The sequence below is a fragment of the Heliangelus exortis genome, chromosome 27, assembly GCF_036169615.1.
Source record: "Heliangelus exortis chromosome 27, bHelExo1.hap1, whole genome shotgun sequence".
Lineage (NCBI taxonomy): Eukaryota > Metazoa > Chordata > Aves > Apodiformes > Trochilidae > Heliangelus > Heliangelus exortis.
This window is the reverse complement of record NC_092448.1, coordinates 3383309-3406017: the sequence shown is the minus strand read 5'-3', so window position 1 is coordinate 3406017 and position 22709 is coordinate 3383309. Positions and strand designations below refer to the sequence as shown.

At 48.9% G+C, this 22709-nt stretch overlaps 1 protein-coding gene across 19 annotated transcripts in view; it reads left to right on the top strand.

Annotated features, from left to right (window-relative positions):
* Positions 1-22709, top strand: part of UBAP2L (ubiquitin associated protein 2 like) — a 39733-nt gene that overhangs the window by 653 nt on the left and 16371 nt on the right. For 9 of the 19 annotated variants that reach the window (XM_071727402.1, XM_071727401.1, XM_071727395.1 and 6 more), the window contains exons 2-12: positions 3259-3388; positions 4556-4633; positions 5101-5211; positions 9441-9609; positions 9861-9956; positions 10944-10989; positions 11303-11415; positions 15688-15762; positions 19872-19924; positions 21140-21225; positions 22076-22247. In XM_071727402.1, coding sequence (XP_071583503.1) covers positions 3299-3388; positions 4556-4633; positions 5101-5211; positions 9441-9609; positions 9861-9956; positions 10944-10989; positions 11303-11415; positions 15688-15762; positions 19872-19924; positions 21140-21225; positions 22076-22247 — 1089 coding nt within the window. In that variant the 5' untranslated portion in view covers positions 3259-3298. The remainder of the gene's footprint in view (positions 1-3258; positions 3389-4555; positions 4634-5100; positions 5212-9440; positions 9610-9860; positions 9957-10943; positions 10990-11302; positions 11416-15687; positions 15763-19871; positions 19925-21139; positions 21226-22075; positions 22248-22709) is intronic. The other 10 variants (XM_071727407.1, XM_071727410.1, XM_071727409.1 and 7 more) reach the window with 2 other exon arrangements.

The following is a 22709-nucleotide window of genomic DNA, read 5'->3' as shown; positions in this document are numbered from 1 at the left end:
CTCCGCCGCCCTGTTCCCCGGGGAGGCCGAGCAGGCCCGGAGCCTCTGCCCCGTTTCTCCGGTAGAGCCCCGGAGGCCTTTACCGGCGGCGGCCTCTGAGTGAGAGGAGAGGGGGGGGGGGGAAGCCCTCGGCGCATGCGAAATTCCCCGGAGATGCCGGGTTTGGTGTTCCCGGAGTCCCCAAATGTGTGTGGGGGTCGGGGGGGCTCTGCCTGCTCCCCTCTCCCGGGGGTGGCACTGCCGAGCACGTCGCTACCAAACTGGGGGTTCAAGGGATGCATCCCCCCCCCCCCAAAAAAAAAAAAAAAAAAAACAACCCAAAATTTATATATTTGTACTCGCCCACGTGGAAGTTTCTCAGTTTGCAGCCGCAGTGTGTTTGCTCCAGAGGAAAAGTGCTAAACAAGACCCCCTCCCCCCCCCCCGTCGGGCTCCTTCGGGTGCTTGTTCAGCCCCCACCTTGCAGGAAAAAACAAACAAACCAACCAAAAAAAAAAAAATCTTTCTGAATGCTTTTACCCTCTGTGGTCCTTTCCTTGGGAGCCTTTTGCACGATTCGATCAGAAGGGGGCTGGAAATAATAATTTTCTGTATTAACAGCTAAGGGAAACTGAGGCTGGGACTCAGCCAGCAGGTCTGACCCAGCCCGGGATGTGCCTGACAGATCCTTGTTGTCCAATTGTAACTTCCCTGAAATTTCTAAATAAAATGAACAGTTGGTTACGTTCCTGTATCACCTCTTTTTCCGGAAACTCTCCACTTTTGGACATTTTTGGGTAGCCAGGCCTCTCTCTGGCAGGCGAGTGGCGGGTGTAGCCTGAGAGTGGCCCAAAATCTGGTGGCCTCTTGCAGTTTCTTGGGAGAAAAGGAGTTGTAAGGTGGAGCTGTGAAGCTTTTTCCTTTCCCTAAATCCTCCCCCCAGTTTCCTCTTGTCTTTGCACCCTTCTTGTTGGCCCAGTTGAGTGCAGTTTCTCTGGTGTGGCTCAAGCCCAGTTTGGCTGGAAGCAACTTTTTTTTTTTCTTCTTGCTTTATTTTTTTATTACATCTCTCTTGGAGAATATCTCTGGGTTTGCTCTTTTGGGGGAAAAAAAAAAAAAACAAAAAACCAACCTTAAAACCCCCACTTTTTGATGAAGACTGCTTTGAACTGGTAAATTGGTGTGAGCTTTTCTGCTGGGTTAGGGCAAGGGGTGGGGATCCCCAAGATTTCCAGCTAAATGTTGCCTGGAATTGGGGTGACTGAGGAATAAATTAACCAACCAATTCCTCTCCTTCCTCCCCGTGCCCACCCGTGGGGTGCTGTGTGGGGACACCCCCATTACCTCAGCAGGGTCAGGGCTTGGCTGAGATCTCTAGAATAGATCTTTGGGTGTTTGTTGGGGTTTTTTGGCATTTTAAAGAATGATTTAATGATGGTAGAAATGCAGCTGGGAGTGTGGCAGCTGTTGAACAATGCCCGACCACTGCACAAAGGTTTGGGGAACTGGATCCTATTGAAATTGCAGATTAAGTTCCTGCAAAAAAGGGGCAGGATTGGTTCCCTCTGGGCCTGCAAGCTCTGCTGCCAAAATTGGTTTAATCTGACAACTTGGTTGTGCGTGAAACACTTAGGAAAAAAAAAAAAACTAAAAAAAACCCAAATAAATACTGGGAGGGGGGGGTGGGGGTGGGGGAAGAAGCCTGAGAGGGAGGGTTGGTCCTGGAGGCTTTGTCTGAAATCCTGGGGTCACTGGACAGGTAGCTTGGGGTGTTTTTCCTTGGCACTGCTGTAGCTGGAAGTGTTGGCTTTGGAGTTACTGTGAGGGTGGCCCCCAAAAGTGAACTCTTGAGGTGGTTTGGTTTGTGGTTTGGTTTTATTTTTATTTTATTTTTATTTTTTTTATTGTGGGAAGCAGTTGGAAAAGTTGGACTGGTGCTGGGAGCAGGAGCGTGTGGGGCTGGGGGTGCAGAGGTGACATCAGGGGACTCTGTGCTCTCCAGGAAAGGTCTCTCAGCCCAGTTGAGCCCAGTTTTGCAGGCTTTGACCCCCCCAGTTCTTGCTGCTTCTGAGTTTCCCCCCTTGGCACCCTTGGGTGCTCTCTGCTGCCACATTGGTTTTCCCAAGCAGCTCCAGGTTGTCTCCTGCAGGTGGAAAGGGTTTTTTTTGGCTCTGGTTTCTCCCTTTTCTTCCACTCTCTGGCTTCTTCCCCCTCTCCCTGGAGTCTCCCTGGAGCAGCCCCCCCTGTTTTGGAGGAAGGGGGTCCCAGTTGTGTTGCCAAAATCCTCTGAAGTTTGCAGGGATTTTGGGAAGGAGCAATCCAGTGATTTCAGGAAGAGTGGCCTGGGATGTGCCTGGCATCCCTGCTGGAGAGGCAGATCCCTCCCTGCTGATCCCATTCCATCCAGGTTGGGCTCTTCCCCCTTCTTGGGAGGTTCTAAAATTCCTTTGGATGCTCCCTGGCCTGAACTCTGACTTTTTTTTTTTGGGTTTTTTTGCCTCAAGCAGTTACCTAACAGTGTCACTGCCTGTTACTCCTTTTTGACATTTAGTTTATTTATTTTTTTGTGTGTGTGTGTGTGTGGTTTCTAAATCTGGAATGCTCAGTTAAGGAAAACTTAGTATCTCCAGGTCTGAGGAAGCCAGCAAAAAAGGGGCAGTTCCACAAGGAACTTAATAAAAAAAAACAAAAATAAATCTCCCACAAACCTTTAGCACCACTTCTTAGCAGAGAGCTTTTGCTTCCCATGTCCTGCTTTGAAGGCAAGAAAGGAGAAGTAGCTGCTGGGGCTTGAGCCTCTGAAGTGTTCTGCTCTCCAAGTGAAGTTTCTGGGGAGCTTTTCCCAAGTTTTCCTTGCTCCACTTGGTCTCCAAAACCTCTTGAGGCTCCGGGCCTGGCAAATCCCCCTGAGCCATCAAACCCTTTGTCCTGAATCCTTCTGCTCCTGATGCTCCCTCCTGGATGCAGGTGCTGATGTTTCATTTGGAGCTCTCCACCTCTGTGCTAGCAGTGGAGAAACCTGGAGAAACGCAGGTGGCTTTTTTTCTCTGGGGTTGTTTTGTTGGTTTGGTTTGGTTTTGGTTTTTTGGTTTTTTTTTTTTGGGTTTAATTTTCTGTTTTGTTTTGTCTTGGCTTTTGGGGACTTTGTCGGGGGAGGGTGGGGGCTTCACTCTCCCACTCCAAAGAGTTCCAAGGTTTGGTTGCTTGCTTGCTTGCTGCCTTTTTGGTTCGTTTGGGTTTCTAACAGCTTCTTCTCTCTTCTCCCCTGACCCACCACAGAGTTCTACCTTGTAAATACTGTTATTTGTATATACTGTAAATGATGACATCCGTGGGCACCACCCGAGCCCGGGGGAGCTGGGAGCAGACACAGACACAGAGCCAGACACAGCACAAGCAGCGGCCGCAGGTAAGGGGGAAATGTCCCTGGCAACCCCTGAGCCTGGAGAGGGGGAGACCTGGAACCAAGCCCTGGGCCTGGCTTTGGCCAGCTGGGCCTGGCTTTGGCCAGCTGGGCCTGGCTTTGGCCAGCTGGGCCTGGCTTTGGCCAGCTGGGCCTGGCTTCTAAGCAACTGGGCCTGGGTGCTGACCAATTGGGCTTGGCTTTAACCAACTAGTCCTGGGTGCCAACCAACTGGTCCTGGCTTTAACCAGCTGGGCCTGGGTTCTAACCAGCTGGGCCTGGCTTTAACCAGCTGGTCCTGGGTGCTGACCAGCTGGGCCTGGCTTCTAACCAGCTGGGCCTGGCTTCTAACCAGCTGGGCCTGGCTTCTAACCAGCTGGGCCTGGCTTCTAACCAGCTGGGCTTGGCTTCTGACCAACTGGGCTTGGCTTCTGACCAGCTGGTCCTGGCTTCTAACCAGCTGGTCCTGGCTTCTAACCAGCTGGTCCTGGCTTCTAAGCAACTGGTCCTGGGTGCTAACCAGCTGGGCCTGGCTTTAACCAGCTGGGCCTGGGTGCTGACCAACTGGGCTTGGCTTTAACCAACTGGTCCTGGGTGCCAACCAGCTGGGCCTGGGTTCTAACCAGCTGGGCCTGGGTTCTAACCAGCTGGGCCTGGCTTTAACCAGCTGGGCCTGGGTGCCAACCAGCTGGTCCTGGCTTCTAAGCAACTGGTCCTGGCTTCTAAGCAACTGGTCCTGGCTTCTAACCAGCTGGTCCTGGCTTCACCAGCTGGACCTGGGTTCTAACCAACTGGTCCTGACCAACTCCTGCTGCTTCCTCTGGGGGTTCTGCAGCTCGGGGCTCCCCAGCAGGACCTGCCCCTGGGATTTGGTTTCTATTCTCTCTTCCCTGAAGGAAAGGGGCTGGGAAAGCCACCTGGAGTGGGGCTTGGAGGTGGGGTCTGCATGGAAGTGGACACAGCTCACCTGGTGCCACGAGGCCTCCAGCACTCATCCCTTCCTTCCAGCCTCCCTTTGCTCCCTTTTCCCTCTCTTTTCCTCTCTTCCCCCTTCTTTGCTTCTCCTCTTCATCCTCAGCTGATTCCAGAGATCCCAGGGAAGCAGGAAGGGGGTTGATTTGTTGGGAATGAGCTGCTCTGACCACCCTTTCTCTCCCCATTCCCTCTTTTTAGGCCACTGCAGAACAGATCCGACTTGCACAGATGATTTCAGACCACAATGATGCTGACTTTGAGGAGAAGGTGAAACAAGTGAGTGTGGGAAGGGAGAGGGAAGGGCTGGGGAGTGCTGGGAGAGGGCTGCCTGCTCCCTGAATTTCCTTGGAATGCAGGGAATGATGTTACCCTGAGCAAAAAAAAGGTTCTAGGTTGGGTTGTGAAGGCAAGAAAGGAAGAAGGGGAAGTAGCTGCTGGGCCTTGAGCCTCTGGGATCTTCTGCTCTCCAAGTGAAGTTTCTGGAGAGAATTTTCCAAGTGTTCCTTGCTCCATTTGGTCTCCAAAACCTCTTAAAGCTGAGTGGTTGCTCAGAAATTCCCCCCCTCAATGATTTCTCCCAGGGGGAACATAATTAAAATGATGGAAACTGGGGAGAATCCCAACCCTTGCCATTTCTCTGGAGGATTTGGGGTGCCAGTCCCTTGGCTCCTGAGTGAGCCACTGAAGATTTTGGTGGCATTTGGGTTCAGAGGGTGCTGACCCTGGGGTTGTTTTCTCTGCAGCTGATTGACATCACAGGCAAGAACCAGGATGAGTGTGTGATTGCTCTGCATGACTGCAATGGGGATGTGAACAGAGCCATCAACGTGCTCCTGGAGGGCAACCCAGACACGGTAGGCTTGGCTCCTTGTTTCTGGTGACAGGGACAGTGTGACAGGGCCAAGCCACCCAGCAGTGGCTGGAGAAGAAGAGGCTGAGGAGTGGAAAGTGTTTGTGTGTAGCTCCTTGAACAAAAGAGCCACCAAAACCAAAAAGCCCAGGGGGACAAGAGCTTTGCAGTTCCTTTGGGGGGTTCTGTGGGAGGTTTCCCCCTGCTTTGAGGGTGAGGGATCTGTGGTGGAAAGCAGGGATGTGGCAGGTCTGGGGTTCTGGTGGAGTCAGAGGATCCTGGGATGGCAGCTTGGAAGGGAGCTCAAGGATCACCTGCTCTGACCCTTTAGGGTTATTGTTGGTGTGAGATGGCTCAGCACCTCTTGGAGCTGAGGCAGAACTTTTCCAAGGAAGATGCTGAGGAGTGGAAAGTGTCTGTGTGTGGCTCCTTGCACACAACACCCACCAAAACCAAAAAGCCCAGTGGGACAAAAGCTTTGCAGTTCCTCTGGGGGGTTCTGTGGGAGCTTTCCCCCTGCTCTGAGGGTGAAGGAAGTTGTGAGGGATCTGTGGTGAAAAGCAGGGATGTGGCAGGTCTGGGGTTCTGGTGGAGTCAGAGAATCCTGGGATGGCAGCTTGGAAGGGAGCTCAAGGATCACCTGCTCTGACCCTTTAGGGTTATTGTTGATGTGAGATGGCTCAGCACCCCCTGGAGCTGAGGCAGAACTTTTCCAAGGAAGAGGCTGAGGAGTGGAAAGTGTTTGTGTGTGGCTCCTTGAACAAAACATCCACCAAAACCAAAAAGCCCAGGGGTACAAGAGCTTTGCAGTTCCTCTGGGGGGTTCTGTGGGAGCTTTCCCCCTGCTTTGAGGGTGAAGGAAGTTGTGAGGGATCTGTGGTGGAAAGCAGGGATGTGGCAGGTCTGGGGTTCTGGTGGAGTCACTGAATCCTGGGATGGCAGCTTGGAAGGGAGCTCAAGGATCACCTGCTCTGACCCTTTAGGGTTATTGTTGGTGTGAGATGGCTCAGCACCCCCTGGAGCTGAGGCAGAACTTTTCCAAGGAAGAGGCTGAGGAGTGGAAAGTGTCTGTGTGTGGCTCCTTGCACACAACACCCACCAAAACCAAAAAGCCCAGGGGTACAAAAGCTTTGCAGTTCCTCTGGGGGGTTCTGTGGGAGCTTTCCCCCTGCTCTGAGGGTGAAGGAAGTTGTGAGGGATCTGGTGGAAAGCAGGGATGTGGCAGGTCTGGGGTTCTGGTGGAGTGAGTCAGAGGATCCTGGGATGGCAGCTTGGAAGGGAGCTCAAGGATCACCTCTCCAACCCTTTAGGGTTATTGTTGGTGTGAGATGGCTCAGCACCCCCTGGAGCTGAAGCAGAACTTTTCCAAAGTGGGGGAATCCTCCACTTCCCCTGGGAGACCATTCCAGTGTCTGATTGTCCTCAGAGTGAAGAATTTTCCTCTTGTGTTCAAACAGAATCTCAAAACGAAGGAGTTTTGTGTCTCTAGCTCTAAACATTTGCTCTGTGAGGCCTCTGTGCTGGATTTTGGAGTCTTTTTTGCTGTTGGCTTTCTGTGGAGTTTGGCTTGATGCTGTTTAAAGAAACCAGAGCCAGCTCTGAAGGGAAACAAGCTGAGGAGGCACCTCGTGCTCAGGATATCCCTTTTCTGACAGACAGCAGAGACACAGGGGCTGCTCCAGCCCTGTAAAAAGCCCCCAAATACCCAAACCTTCCAAACTGCCACTGATCAGAGGTATCTCTGCAGCACTTTGCACTGCCTGTGGCTGACTCAGCTCTTGTTGAGAGTTGGGACTCTAAATATTGCTTCAGAACATGATGCCTGAGCTGGGGTTTCCATCACTGGCAGCTCTGGGTGTAGATGGATGAGCTGGAGAGCTCAGAGAGTTCTGTGGAACGTGGCTGGTTCTGTGGCACTGGTCAGGGCAGCACAAAAAAAAAAAAAAACCTGAAAAAAAGAACCATGGCAACTGAAAAAAAGAATCATGGAATGGTTTGGATTGGGCCTCAGAGCTCATCCAGTGTCACCCCTCCCATGGGCAGGGACCACTTCCCCCAGCCCAGGGTCCTCCAAACCCCATCCAAACCCCCAACAATTCCAGGGATGGGGCAGCCACAGCTTCTGGGGGCAACCTGGGGCTCAGCACCCTCCCCCCAAAGAATTTCTCCCCAATTTCTCCTCTCCATCTCCCCTCTTCCAGTCCCAAGTCCCTCCCCAGCTTTCCTGGAGCCCCTTCAGGCTCTGGAAGTTGCTCCAAGCTCTCCCTGGAGCTTTCCCTTCTCCACCCTGATTTCCAAGGGGGAACAGGAGCCCTGGAGGATGAGGAGGGAGGATGAGGATGGGATGGGGTGAGGAGATGGCAGGAGAGCAAAAGAGAGGTCACCCTGGGGGATGGATTTGTTCCTCCTGAAACTCCCCCCCCTCCCCCAGATCTTTGGCTCCTGAGATCCTCAAAGCCCGAAGGTTGGAGCAGGGACCCCTCCCCCAGCCCAGGGGGCTCCAAACCCCCAACAATTCCAGGGATGGGGCAGCCACAGCTTCTTGGGGGGCAACCTGGGGCTCAGCACCCTCCCCCCAAAGAATTTCTCCCCAATTTCTCCTCTCCATCTCCCCTCTTCCAGTTCCAAGCCATTCCCTCTCATCCCATCCCTCCATTCCCTTCTCCAAAGTTCCTCCCCAGCTTTCCTGGAACCCCTTCAGCCACTGGAAGGTGCTCTGAGGTCTCCCTATTCCAGCTTCCTCTCCTCCAAACTGAACAAAAAGCTTTGGAAAATCCTTTTAGAACAGAAGGTGGTTTGAATGTGCATTGCTGAGGCAAAGCTCTGCTCTGACTCTTTTTTTTTTTTGTCCTCTGCATCCCTGGGAAGCAGCAGCTCCTGGTGCAGTGGGAAAAACCCCTCCTCTCACAGCACCTGCATTTCCTAGATTGCTCCTGGGAAAAAAAAAAAAAAAAAAACCCTCCAGGATAGTGTCCAGCACCTCCTTTCTTAAAGCACCTCAGAGCCTCAGCAGGATGAGAATTTTTCCTGTGCAAGATTTGCAGAAGCAGAAAAAGAGTTGGCAGAGCAAAACCTTGGAGTGCTGGAGGAGTCCTGGGGGTTGGGACCTGCACTGGAATGGGTCAAAGGTTCTGGAGCTGCTTCTGGTCTGGCTTCAGCTTGTGCAGCAATCCCCTAAAGGGGATTTTCTGATAAGAATCAGCCCTGCTAATTGCTCAGATCCTCCCCTGCTGCTGAGGACACCTCACCTGCTGAGCCAGGCACCTTTTTCAGGCACTGAAGAAGTTGATCTTGGCTTCAAATGAAGAGAATTCCAAGTAAATATTTTCCTAGATTTCCTTCTCAGCCCCACATCTATGGAGCTTTAGGGTCTGAAGGCAGCTTGGGCTCCTCTGGTGGGTTTTTTTTCCTCACTCTTCCTACAATGTTGCCCTCCAGACCCAGCTGTGGGGTTGTCTGCCAGTTATTTTTTTGGTGTTTCTCAATGAGTTGGGATTGGTGTTTCTCAATGAGTTGGGATTTTTTTGGTGTTTCTCAATGAGTTGGGACTATTTTGAATTCTTTTAACAAGTGTGTGGAATGCACACACTTAAACTTAACAAGTTGAAGAATATGGAAGCAGGGCAGAGTCTCATGAAATAAACCCATGGCATGAAGTTGAGCTCTTTCCAGTTGAATTTGGGGTGATTTGAACTTCCCTGGATAAATTCTGTGATATTTATTCCTCTCCCTTGCAGCTGCTGTTTAGGGGAGGGGATTTGTTAAATCATTCTGCACCTGAGAGAAGAAATTATTCCAAAATATTAGCAGAGCACTTTGGAAGGTTGATGTGGGCTATTCAGAGAGCTCCCTAAAACAGTGATCTGTAGAAAACAACAACAGGGTTGGGTTTTTTTCCCCTAAACAGGGTAAATTTATCCACTCTTTGAACCTAAGTATTATTTAAGAGGTTTAGTAGAACTTTGCAGAAAAACTCATCTCCTGTCACCTCAGGCAGCTGTAAGAAAGCTTTCCTTGAAGGAGGCAGCTGTGCTGTGTGTAAGCTGACAATCTTCTGAAAGAAATTGGGCTGGGACCCCCTTTTTTTTGGGGTGGGACCCCTTTTTTTTGGGGCTGGGCCCCCTATTTCCTGGAGCCCTCTCATTCCCTTCCCTGTCGCGTGGCGAAACGTTGGCGCCTGACCTCGGTCAGCCTACGAGTAACTTCTTGCCCCCTTTCCAACCCCTTTTTCAGCATTCCTGGGAAATGGTTGGGAAGAAGAAAGGTGTCTCAGGACAGAAGGAGAGTGGACAGACAGAACCCAGTGAAGAAAGCAAAGAAAACCGGGAGAGGGATCGGGATTTCAGCAGAAGACGCGGAGGGCCACCGAGACGGGGGCGAGGGGCCAGCCGTGGGAGAGAGTGTAAGGACCCTTTAATCCCCCCCCTCAGTGTCCTCCCTGCACCTTGGTGCTGCCCCAAAACTGTCCCTAAAGCTGCCATCCTTGTGTGTTCCTGGCAGTTTGTTTGGTGCTCCCCTGGCTGAAGTGTGGGGGACACCCCCAGTCGGGTCGCGTGGAGGAGGCGGTTGTCCCGGGCAGCTGCTCTGCTTTGGGGTTTGAGGTTTGGGTTTGTGTCCCAAGGAATCTTGAAAATTTGTCCTTTTGTTTTTCAGTTCGGGGCCAGGAGAATGGACTGGATGGTGGTAAGAGTGGAGGATCTTCTGGAAGAGGCACAGAGAGAGGGAGACGGGGCCGTGGCCGAGGCCGAGGTACACACAAGGGGGGGGTGAGGTCAGAGGGAGTGGGAGGAGAAGGATTACATCAGTGGATCTGTCTCCTCCATGGGGTTGGAAAACCTCTTTTTAGGAGAGGAGTTGCCAAACTGAAAATAAGCCCTTGTTTTTCCTGTTCTTACACTTCCACTTAGTGTTGCTTCTGTCTTAAGCATGTTGGAGTAGCTTGTTCTTGCATCCCATCTGTGGAGCTGAAAAAAAAAAAATAAATAGGGCTTTATTGCACTGAGGTGGGAGTTAAAAAAGTGGGTATTTGGCAGGTGGGCTTGTAGCTTTTTAGGAGTAGAATCTATATTCTAGAGCTCCTTCCAGTTGAACTTGGGGTGACTTGAACTTGCTGGATAAATTCTGTTGATATTCCTCTCCCTATCAGTTGCTGTTTAGGGGAGGGGTTTTGTTAAATCATTCTGCATCTGAGAGAACAAATTATTCCAAAATATTAGCAGAGCACTTTGGAAGATTGCTGGGTATTCAGAGAGCTCCCTAAAACAGTGATCTACAGAAAACAGCAGCAGGGTTGGGTTTTTTTCCCCCAAAACAGGGTAAATTTATCCACTCTTTGAACCTGAGTATTATTTATGAGGTTTAGTAGAACTTTGCAGAAAGAGAATATAGATCTTTGTTCTTGCACATGTGTCTTGGAGCACTCTTGCTGTGTGAACACTTGGCTTGGTTTTTTAAACACTCAGCAGCAGAAATTCCACAAAAACCTGAGGAATTTTTGCTGAGTGTTCACACACTGCAGAAATCAAGACCTGGGATCTGATCCTTCTGCTTTGTGCCAGCTGAGCCTGGAGTCACATTTTGGGAATGGCAGTGCCAGCCACCTGAGGTCATTCCCAGTCATATAACACATCAGTTCAGGGAAATTCTCCCCATTTCCATAAATTCTGGGCCTCAGAATTCTCTGTGTTCCAATCCCTCTTTTCCTGGTGCTCAGCAGGGTCTGGGGGTGTTTTACAGGTGGCTCTGGACGGCGAGGGGGAAGATTTTCTGCCCAAGGCATGGGGTAAGTTTCCCTGGTACCAAGCCCAGGAAAATTAAAAGTCTTTGTGCAGGAATAGTACCTTTTTATGCCAATCATTTGCATTCTGATTTTCCTTTTTTTTTTTTTTTTTTTTTTTTTTTTTAATTGAGAAAGCCCCAAAACTGCATCTTGAGTTTCTTAGAGGAAGGGATTCCGACCCATTCAGAGTTTAGAATGGCTGAAGCATCCCACTGCTGAGAGAACTTTCTTTTTGAGATGGGTCTGAATAAACCCAGCTGGTTTTAAAATATTTAGGGAGAGAGAGGGAATAACTCCATCCTCTTGTTCCTTACAGAACTTTCAACCCAGCTGACTACGCCGAGCCGGCCGGCACCGACGAGAACTATGGGAACAGCAACAACAACACCTGGAACAACACAGGGAGCTTTGAGCCTGATGATGGCACAAGTGAGTGCTCCTCAGGCCCAGGTTTGCTGGGTTCTGTTTGGAGTGGAATTGGTGTCCCCCCCCAAGTTGCACTGAGGAGGTTTTGGGTAGGTTTGGCCCAGGAAGGGAATGGCTCCGTTTCTGGAGGTGATTTTTACACCCCCAAGGTTCAGCATTGAGGGTTTCAGGAGCTGGATCTGGTGTGAACTTGTGTGCTGCTGCCCCACAGAGACACAGCAGCTCTTATTTTTTCCAAAAAGTCTTTTATAGGAGTTTTAGCAGAAGTTCCCCCAATATTCAGTGCACTGAGGAGGTTTTGGGTAGGATTGGGACAGGGTGTCGGGAGCTGGATTTGGTGTGAATTTGTGTGCTGCTGCCCCACAGAGGCACAGCAACTCTTATTTTTTTCCAGAAAAGTCTTTTTTTAGGAGCTGTAGCAGAAATTCTCCCAATATTCTGTCACTGAGGAGGTTTTGGGTAGGTTTGGCCCAGGGAGGGAATGGCTCAGTTCCTGGAGGTGATTTTTGCACCCCCAAGGCTCAGCATTGAGGGTTTCAGGAGCTGGATCTGGTGTGAACTTGTGTGCTGCTGCCCCACAGAGGCACAGCAACTCTTTTTTTTTTCCAGAAAAGTCTTTTTTAGATGCTGTAGCAGAAATTCTCCCAATATCCAGTGCACTGAGGAGGTTTTGGGTAGGATTGGCCCAGGGAGGGAATGGCTCCCTTTCTGGAGGTGATTTTTGCACACTCAGGGTTTCAGGAGCTGGATTTGATGTGAACTTGTGTGCTGCTGCCCCACAGAGACACAGCAACTTTTTTCTTTCCCAAAAAGTCTTTTTTAGGAGTTTTAGCAGAAGTTCTCCCAATATCCAGTGCACTGAGGAGGTTTTGGGTAGGATTGGCCCAGGGAGGGAATGGCTCCCTTTCTGGAGGTGATTTTTGCACCCCCAAGGCTCAGCATTGAGGGTTTCAGGAGCTGGATCTGGTGTGAACTTGTGTGCTGCTGCCCCACAGAGACACAGCAACTCTTATTTTTTCCAAAAAGTCTTTTTTTAGGAGCTATAGCAGAAATTCTCCCAATATTCTGTCACTGAGGAGGTTTTGGGTAGGTTTGGCCCAGGGGGGGAATGGCTCCCTTTCTGGAGGTGATTTTTGCACCCCCAAAGCTCAGCATTGAGGGTTTCAGGAGCTGGATTTGATGTGAACTTGTGTGCTGCTGCCCCACAGAGACACAGCAACTCTTATTTTTTTCCAGAAAAGTCTTTTTTTAGGAGCTGTAGCAGAAGTTCTCCCAATATCCTGTCACTGAGGAGGTTTTGGGTAGGTTTGGCCCAGGGAGGGAATGGCTCCCTTTCTGGAGGTGATTTTTGCACACTTAGGGTGTCAGGAGCTGGATCTGGTGTGAACTTGTGTGCTGCTGCCCCACAGAGACACAGCAACTCTTATTTTTTCCAAAAAGTCTTTTTTAGGAGCTGTAGCAGAAGTTCCCCCAATATTCAGTGCACTGAGGAGGTTTTGGGTAGGATTGGCCCAGGGAGGGAATGGCTCCCTTTCTTGAGGTAATTTTTGCACACAGAGACACAGCAACTCTTATTTTTTTCCAGAAAAGTCTTTTTTTAGGAGCTGTAGCAGAAATTCTCCCAATATTCAGTGCACTGAGGAGGTTTTGGGTAGGTTGGGCCCAGGGAGGAAATGGCTCCCTTTCTGGAGGTGATTTTTGCACCCCCAAGGCTCAGCATTGAGGGTTTCAGGAGCTGGATCTGGTGTGAACTTGTGTGCTGCTGCCCCACAGAGGCACAGCAACTCTTTTCTTTCCCAAAAAGTCTTTTTTAGGAGTTTTAGCAGAAGTTCTCCCAATATCCAGTGCACTGAGGAGGTTTTGGGTAGGTTTGGCACAGGGTGTCAGGAGTGGATTTGGTGTGAACTTGTGTGCTGCTGCCCCACAGAGGCACAGCAACTCTTATTTTTTTTCCAGAAAAGTCTTTTTTTAGGAGCTGTAGCAGAAATTCTCCCAATATTCTGTCACTGAGGAGGTTTTGGGTAGGTTTGGCCCAGGGAGGAAATGGCTCCCTTTCTGGAGGTGATTTTTGCACACTTAGGGTGTCAGGAGCTGGATCTGGTGTGAACTTGTGTGCTGCTGCCCCACAGAGACACAGCAACTCTTATTTTTTTTCCAGAAAAGTCTTTTTTTAGGAGCTGTAGCAGAAATTCTCCCAATATTCTGTCACTGAGGAGGTTTTGGGTAGGTTTGGCCCAGGGAGGGAATGGCTCCCTTTCTGGAGGTGATTTTTGCATCGCCAAGGTTCAGTATTTAGGGTTTCAGGAGCTGGATCTGGTGTGAACTTGTGTGCTGCTGCCCCACAGAGACACAGCAACTCTTTTCTTTCCCAAAAAGTCTTTTATAGGAGTTTTAGCAGAAGTTCCCCCAATATTCAGTGCACTGAGGAGGTTTTGGGTAGGATTGGCCCAGGGAGGGAATGGCTCCCTTTCTTGAGGTAATTTTTGCACACTTAGGGTGTCAGGAGCTGGATTTGTTGTGAACTTGTGTGCTGCTGCCCCACAGAGACACAGCAACTCTTTTTTTTTTCCAGAAAAGTCTTTTTTTAGGAGCTGTGGCAGAAATTGTCCCTATATTCTGTCACTGAGGAGGTTTTGGGTAGGTTTGGCCCAGGGAGGGAATGGCTCAGTTCCTGGAGGTGATTTTTGCACACTTAGGGTTTCAGGAGCTGGATTTGTTGTGAACTTGTGTGCTGCTGCCCCACAGAGACACAGAAACTCTTATTTTTTCCAAAAAGTCTTTTTTAGGAGCTGTAGCAGTTGTTCTCCCAATATTCAGTGCACTGAGGAGGTTTTGGGTAGGTTTGGCCCAGGGAGGGAATGGCTCCCTTTCTGGAGGTGATTTTTACACCCCCAAGGTTCAGTATTTAGGGTTTCAGGAGCTGGATCTGGTGTGAACTTGTGTGCTGCTGCCCCACAGAGGCACAACAACTCTTTTTTTTTTCCAGAAAAGTCTTTTTTTAGGAGCTGTAGCAGAAGTTCTCCCAATATCCAGAGCATCCCCCAGGGAATGTCTGGATTTCAGCATGGAGAGTGCTCTCTTTTGTGGTCATCTTGGTGAAACCAGGATGAGACCTCGTTCCAGAAGTTTAGCTGGAAGGAAATTTTCCTCCCTTCTCTTTTTGATGCAAACATTTCCTCCCTGCCTGGGTCCTGAACACATGTGCTGGCATTGCAAAACTTCTGTTTGTCTTGTGTGCCCAATTTGTGTCAATTTTTAGGCACAAGAACTCATATTTTGCAGTTTGGTGCTAAGTGGGCAGTTACAAGGGACAAAGCTTATTGGTGAGGAGTCTAAGAGTTTGAAGAATGGTTGGGGTTTTTTTGTGTTTTTTTAAGGAGCAATCTTGCTAAGAAGTCAAAACTTTTATTTTTACCTCATTTTTGAGCATTCAGGTAAACACCACACCCTGGTTAGAAGCAGCATTCACAACCATATTAATGTTGCTTTAGGCTACTTCCCCATTTCTTGTATTTTCTGAAAACCTCAGAGCTTTGGAAGGAGAGAAATCAAGTACTGGAAACTCTGATATTGTAGGTTTTGGTCCTGGTTTGTGTGTTGGTGGTTTTTTTGCTTATTTTATTTTGGTTTTTTTTTTTTTTTGCTTTTGTTTTTGGCTTTTTTTTCCCAGGGAAATAGGAGAGCTCTTTAGAAAGAGGAATCAAATTTTTTTATTTTTTAAACCCCCTTTGTGTTTTGCATTGAATGTGTTGGACTTCTGATGGTTTTGTCTGAGGAGGAAGGGAGAGAAGGGTTTGCTGTGGGACTTCTGGCACTCAAGGAAATTGTCTTGTAGTAATATTTGTAATTCTAAATGAAATATGACCAAAAAATCAGCCTGGTTTTGTTACACAGATTGAGTGAGCATCTTCCCAGACAAGTGCTGGAGGTTTAGGCTGAGCCTAAATTTGGTTTTTAATCTTTTTTTCCTGCTGTTTTGTGGAGTTGTGGAACAAAGCAGCTTAGAGTGTGGCTGGGGGGAATTTTATTTTTTTTTTTGGCAGAACAACCCAAATTTACTGCAGTACCACAAAGCAGCCATAACTATTAACATGCAATTTTCCAGCTGTGTTGTGTCTGGTGGTTTTGTTGCCATTTTAGTAGCCAGAAGTGATCTCTGGAAACTTAATATCCACAGGTAGAGTGGGACTGGTTGGGGCAAGGAAAGTCACCTTCACTTCTTGAAGTCAAAATATTTCACTCGTTGTCTTTTTTTCTTTTTTTGTTTTGTTTCAGGACTTGATTTCATTGGGGGTGAAGGGTCAAATTATCCCCGAAAATTTGACACTGCTCCTGGTATGATACCTCCAGGTGCAATAACTGCCCCGGATACCTTTATAGCTTTTTTTTTTTGTTAAAAAAAAAAACACAAAACAAACCTGAAATATCTGTGGATATGTCATTCTCCTCTCTCTTCCTTTGTTCATTTGAATGAATATTTCACTACATTTGTTCTGACTCTGCTTTTACTAATGCTGAATGGAAAAACTGGGAGAGGTTAACCCAAATTCTTGGGGATTAAGGAAAATTTCACTGCTTCTCAGGAGCCAGAGCAGCTTGGGGTCCTGCAGCACTGATGACAGAGTTGCCCACCTGAGGGGAGGGAGGAACCTGATTTTTTTTGCATCCAGGAAGCTGTGACTTGCTCTGGTCCCCTTTTTCCATGCTTGGTTCTGCTTTGCTGGCCTCCCAGTTCTGGTTCTGCTTCACCTCAGGACATCCTGGCACGGGTCTGGCTAAACCTGGCTGCTTTGCTTCTGCTTTTGGTTGCCCCTGGCTGAGCTGTGGGGTTGCCTGGTGGCTCTTTGGGCTTTTTCTGCTCTCCTTCACCTGAGCAGAGCTGCCCAGGGCTTTGGAGATGAGAGTGGTGCTTGGCTCAGTGCCTGCCCACTTACACCTTTTACACCTTTTAGAGTTTTTATTCAAGCCAAAAAAAATCCCCCATGAGGTGATTCCATTTGCCTGATCCCATCAGTGGCCAAAATCTTCTTTGCCAACCTAACCAGAGGGCTGGAAGCCACATTTTGGAGGAGATGGCCACTTCCCTTTTGACTTCACTTCACTCCTCCTCACCACAGGAGGAGGAATTTTGAGGCTCTCACCCAAGGTGCTGCTGTTGCTTTGGAGAATCTCCCACTTCTCCCCTCCCTGGGTTAATCTTTAACTCCTCCAAGCAGCTCCTGAGCTCCCATTGTGGGTTTCCCACATTTTGTTTGGATTTCCATGGCTTTCAGGGGCAGAATTGGGGGAGGTTTGGGGGCTCTCACCAGTCACTCAGCAGCAGGCAACCTGATGGGCAAACTGGGAGCTCAGTTCCCAGTTTCAGATGAAGAAGGGATGTGGGAAGGGAGGGAAAGGCTTGAAGATACACTGGGAATTTTTTCTTCAGCACATCTTTGGAAACCACTTCTGGTTTGGAAGAGAAAGTTCTTGGAAGTAGAACTTTTGAAGAGAGAAAGTTCTCTGAAGGGTTTGGAGCAGAGAGGAGGGATTGGAATTCTTTGAGAGGTTTGGAGCAGAGAGGAGGGATTGGAATTTTTTGAAAGGTTTGGAGCAGAGAGGAGGGATTGGAATTCTCTGAAGGGTTTGGAGCAGAGAGGAGGGATTGGAATTCTCTGAAAGGTTTGGAACAAAGAGGAGGGATTGGAATTTTTTGAAAGGTTTGGAACAAAGAGGAGGGATTGGAATTCTTTGGAAGGTTTGGAGCAGAGAGGAGGGATTGGAATTTTTTGAAAGGTTTGGAGCAGAGAGGAGGGATTGGAATTTTTTGGAAGGTTTGGAACAAAGAGGAGGGATTGGAATTCTTTGAGAGGTTTGGAGCAGAGAGGAGGGATTGGAATTCTCTGAAGGGTTTGGAACAAAGAGGAGGAATTGGAATTCCCTGAAGGGTTTGGAGCAGAGAGGAGGGATTGGAATTTTTTAAAAGGTTTGGAACAAAGAGGAGGGATTGGAATTCCCTGAAGGGTTTGGAACAAAGAGGAGGAATTGGAATTCTTTGAGAGGTTTGGAGCAGAGAGGAGGGATTGGAATTCTTTGGAAGGTTTGGAGCAGAGAGGAGGGATTGGAATTCCCTGAAGGGTTTGGAGCAGAGAGGAGGGACTGGAATTCCCTGAAGGGTTTGGAGCAGAGAGGAGGGACTGGAATTTTTTGAAAGGTTTGGAGCAGAGAGGAGGGATTGGAATTCCCTGAAAGGTTGGGAGCAGAGAGGAGGGATTGGAATTCCCTGAAGGGTTTGGAGCAGAGAGGAGGGACTGGAATTCCCTGAAGGGTTTGGAGCAGAGAGGAGGGACTGGAATTTTTTGAAAGGTTTGGAGCAGAGAGGAGGGATTGGAATTCCCTGAAAGGTTGGGAGCAGAGAGGAGGGATTGGAATTCCCTGAAGGGTTTGGAGCAGAGAGGAGGGATTGGAATTCCCTGAAGGGTTTGGAGCAGAGAGGAGGGATTGGAATTCCCTGAAAGGTTGGGAGCAGAGAGGAGGGATTGGAATTCCCTGAAAGGTTGGGAGCAGAGAGGAGGGATTGGAATTCTCTGAAGGGTTTGGAACAAAGAGGAGGGATTGGAGCTCAGAGGCCACTTCTGAAGCTGGGTTAGAAGTCTCTCAGGGCATTGCTTGCTTGCAGCTCTCTCTCTTTTGGAGAGCAGCAGACACCGTGTCTTTAAAAAAAAAACTTCCAGGAAGTTTTCTGGAGCATTTTATGGGTTGGATAACCCATCCCAGCTGTTCCTTGGTGTTCCAGGACCATCAGCCACACTGAGCAGGAAAGCCCCAGCAATGGCTGCTCTTCACCTGCAGGTTTTCCTCCTGCTTTTCCTCCTGCTTTGCTTTTCTTCTCCTTTTTCCCAAACAAGCAAGACTTAAGAGAGCCCTGTGCCATGTTCCTACATGCACAGACTCTTTTGGGGCAACTTTTCTGGCTTCTTGCTCTCCTCTGCCACCTCCAGCTACCACTTCACCTCTTGGGTAAGGCTTGAACTGGTAGGATCTTTCTAATCCATGAAAATCTGGGAAGGAGCCTGTTGAGGGGATGTAAAAATCCGAAGAAAAAGTGGAGTCCAGGGGTTTTTTTCAACCCCTTTTTGTGTTTTGCATTGGATGTGTTGGATTTCTGAGGAGGAAGGGAGAGAAGGGTGTGCTGTGGGACTTCTGGCACTCAAGGAAATTTATTGTGTTAATTATTTGTAGTTCTAGATGGAATATGACCAAAAAATAACAACCCAAGAGGGCTTCTTGAATTGGGTCAACTTGTCAAAAAAAAAAACAAACCAAAAAAACAACCCCAAAACACTGAACAAAAACAACACCACAAAATAATTCCCTGGTAATATACTTATTCTGGGCACTAAATCCTTCACCTCCAGACAAAGCTGATTGGATGTTTTAGCCTCCTGATGAAAATGCAGGGAAAGTTCCCCAAATTTTCCTGGTTGTGTCCTGCAGAAGGATCCACAACTTCCCCACGTGCCACATTTTTAGGCTGGAAAAGGATTTTACCTCATCCAAGGGCTGATTCCAACTTGTTCCAGCCTTGTTAACATCTCTGGGATTACCCTTTCCACCTGTGGTGGGTTTTGGTGTAGGCTGGAAAGCAGCAGCACCAAATGGGGCTCTTTTTATGGTTTTTGGGGTTTTTTTTGGGATGCTCCTGCACCCCATTTTATGTCGGGTTTGGAAGTCACCACCTAAAATCCAAAGTCCTGAGGTTAAACTGGTGAAAGGAAGGGGTGGAACAAGGGATGAAAATAAGGGATGGAACAAGTTGAAGAGGCAACCAGGCAAACCTTTTACTCCCTGGCAGATTTTTTCCCAAATTGTGCTGGATTGTGGCTGAAATCTTGTGCTTTTTCTGTCTGCTCTTTCGAGCTCCTCACTTGGAGCACATCTCTGCAACTGGTCACAGAAAACGTGGGGATTGCTTAGGCCCCAAAATTCCCCTTTCTGATCCCCATTGGCCTTTTGCACAAGGAATTCCTGAGGTGGCAGGGGAAGGGGAAACCCAAAAGGTGACTTCTCCAGAGCAGAGGGTTGGGGTTACCCCTGGGTTTTTGGTGCCGAGGTCCTGCTTGAGAACTGGCAGGAGACCCCTGAAGGAGGTGCTCTGTCTGAGCTGCTGGGGTGACACTGACTGCTCCCCAAACCTCCAGCTCCTGCAGCCCCAGGGAAAAGCAGGAAAAGGGCAGGAGGAGCTGGGGACCACCCTGGGTTTTCTTGCCAAGGTCCCTGTTTGGTGGCGGGGTGACAGAGGCCATCCCATGGCTGTCCCTTCCCTCACTTGGGGGTTGGGCTCGACTGCTTGAATGTCTCTGGTTGGCAAATAAATCTTCTCAGCTGCTTGCAAAACCTCCTTTCCCCCACCCCCCACCCCCCAATCCTTTCCCAGAGTTTTGATGCAGGAATAACTTCCCTAATTCTTGTTCTTGTAGGTGCTTGGAGGGCAGCGACAGAAGAATGGGGCACAGAGGACTGGAATGAAGATGTAGGTACTCTCCAACCCAACTTTTCTCCACTGTGGCTGTTCCCCATCTTCCCAAAACAATGGGAACAGCCCAAACCAGGCTCCCAGTCCCAGGGGATGTGATGAAGGAGTCCAAAAATCACTGCTGCTCAAGGACATCTGTGGTAGGGCTTGGCAGAGGAGCCCCAGGCAGGGAAGCATCTCCCAGCTTCTTCTCATTGCCTACAACTTCCTGATGGAATTCTTCCCTAAACTGACCTGAATTCCCATGAGGTTCTTGATCCTTTGGGAGCCTTGGATCCTTGGATGTACCAGGGAGAAAGCAGCAGGGGTTTTTTTTCCTGCCTGTGTCTTGTGGTCTTGGAGGTTTGGATCAGGCAGAACCACTTGGTTCTCCCTTCTGACTTTCTCTTTGGTCTCTTCTGCTGCTTTTTGTTCCCTGCCTGGCAGCAGGGCAGAAGAGACTTTGTTGTCACCTCCTTTTAATGCCCCTGGAGCAATTTCATCTGAAATGGGCTTCAGCCCCTCTCTGATTTAAGGGAAAACTTTTGTTCTTGCAGATGGCAGCAGAGTTTGGGCTTGTTTAGTGTTATTCCTGCTTTTGCATGCTCTTTTTTTTTTTTGCTAAGCCTACAGAACAGGCCTGAAAGGGAAGTTTTTGCTTTCCAGGCACTGTCTGAGGGAAGAACTCCTGATGTGTTTGGAGATGCAAGCAGCTCCTCTCTTCACTCAGGTCTCTGCTTGGACAGAACCTTTGATAATCTCTCTTGCCTTCACTGTGTCTGAGATGTTCCCAGGGGCTCCTGATTTTGTTTTTAGACTCTTTTAGGAAGTTTGGTTGCTGGCAGCCCCCCCCCAGTCTGCAATAAAAGCTGTTTGGATTCTGCTGTTTTCCAAGCTAAATCCCAGGTGGCTGTTAAACCTCCCTTTCCTTCAGTTTTGAGCATTTTTCCCTTCCACAGCTGAAGTTTTCAATCAGTTCCAAGCACCCCTGGAGCTGCAGGAAATTTGTAGAAGGATTGGGGTTTTTTTTTTCAGGTGATTTGTGCCATCACCTGAAAAGAAAAAGAAATTAAATAGGAGCTGATTCTGATGGGAACCAAATATTAAAGGGGTTTAAGACTCAGCACTCAAATTTCTTGGATGTTTTTTTGTCTCAAATGCTCGTGGGCTTTGCTTGGAGTCCCAAGGCACTCTTCTCACTTTTGGATTCTTTTTCCTCCTTTTATCTTCCAGCTGTCTGAGACCAAGATCTTCACTGCCTCCAACGTATCCTCAGTGCCTCTGCCTGCTGAGAATGTGACAATCACAGCTGGACAGAGGTGAGAGAGCCCCTGGCACCACTTTTTATGTGCCACAAGTAGTGCACAAGTCCCAGAGCAAGCTGCCATCTCCCACTAAACCTTGCCAGCCAGCTCAAGTGCAGCAGCACTGAATAAACTGAGCTCAAGTTCAATGGAAAAGTTGAATGAGGAGGTTCTGGGTCCAAATCTTGGATTAGAGGCTTTGCTGCTGGTTCTTCAGATTTGAGGGCATTTTGTTGTGTTAAATTAATGGAAAAGATGCTTTAAAATAAAGGGCAGTGCAGGAGCTTGCTTGGCCTCTGTCCTCTTGAGGTTGTGGCTGGCTGGTACCAGTTTGTTCTGCACATTTTTGCAATTTGTGGAGTAAAAACTGGAGGTGAGGGGTGTGACAGAGCTGCTCTAAACCTCAGTGGCTTTTAGAATCCTACAATCCTGAACTGCTTTGGGTAGGACCTTGAAGACCAATTAATTCCACTCTCCTGCCATGGGCAGGGACCCCTCCCCCAGCCCAGGGGGCTCCAAACCCCATCCAAACCTCCAACAATTCCAGGGATGGGGCAGCCACAGCTTCTGGGGGCAACCTGGGGCTCAGCACCCTCAAATTAAAGAATTTTTTCCCCACATCTCCTCTCCATCTCCCCTCTTGGAGGACAGAAGCATCACCCCTCATCCCACCCCTCCAGATCCTTGTCCCAAGTCCCTCCCCAGCTTTCCTGGATCCCTTCAGGCACTGGAAGGTGCTCTGAGGTCTCCCCATTGCTGAACACTCCCAAATCTCTCAGCCTGGCTCCAGCACAGAGAGGACCTTCAGCCCTTAATTTTTAAAGTTTATTTTCTTTTTTTTTTTTTTTATCTTTTCTTTACCCAGAATTGATCTTGCAGTCCTGCTGGGGAAGACCCCCTCTTCTATGGAGAATGAGTCAACAAATCTGGAGTCATCCCAGGCTCCTTCCCTGGCCCAGCCACTGGTGTTCAGCAATTCCAAGCAAAGTGCTATGTCCCAACCAACTTCTGGGAATTCCTTCTCTCACCACAGCATGGTAAGAACATCCTGGTGGCCTCCAGGCACTTGGTTTGGGTTGGTTTCCTTCACTTTCCCTTTGGAAAAGCTGGGAAACAGAGTTCTGAGCCCTCCTGTGGGAAGCAGGGGATGATTTGCTCTGAACACAGAGGCCTGAGGTCCATTGCTTCGTTAAGAAATAATTGGGATGGTTCCTCCTCTGGTGTCTGGGTCAAAGTTGCCACATTTGCTCCTTTCCTGGTCAAAGCAGAAGAGTTTGAGGAGTGGGATTGGGTGGGAGTTTGGTGTGGGATGAAATGCTGGCAGGGGAAGGAAGGAGACATTGGATCAAGGAATGTGCAGAGACCTGGGCAGAGGCTTCTTTGTGCAACTTCAGCAAAAGAAATAAAAAATCCTTATGATTTTTTAAGACTTTTATGATTTTTTTTAATACTCAATGATAGTTGAGGAAGGATTTTCAAAGCCACCTTACGTGGGAAGC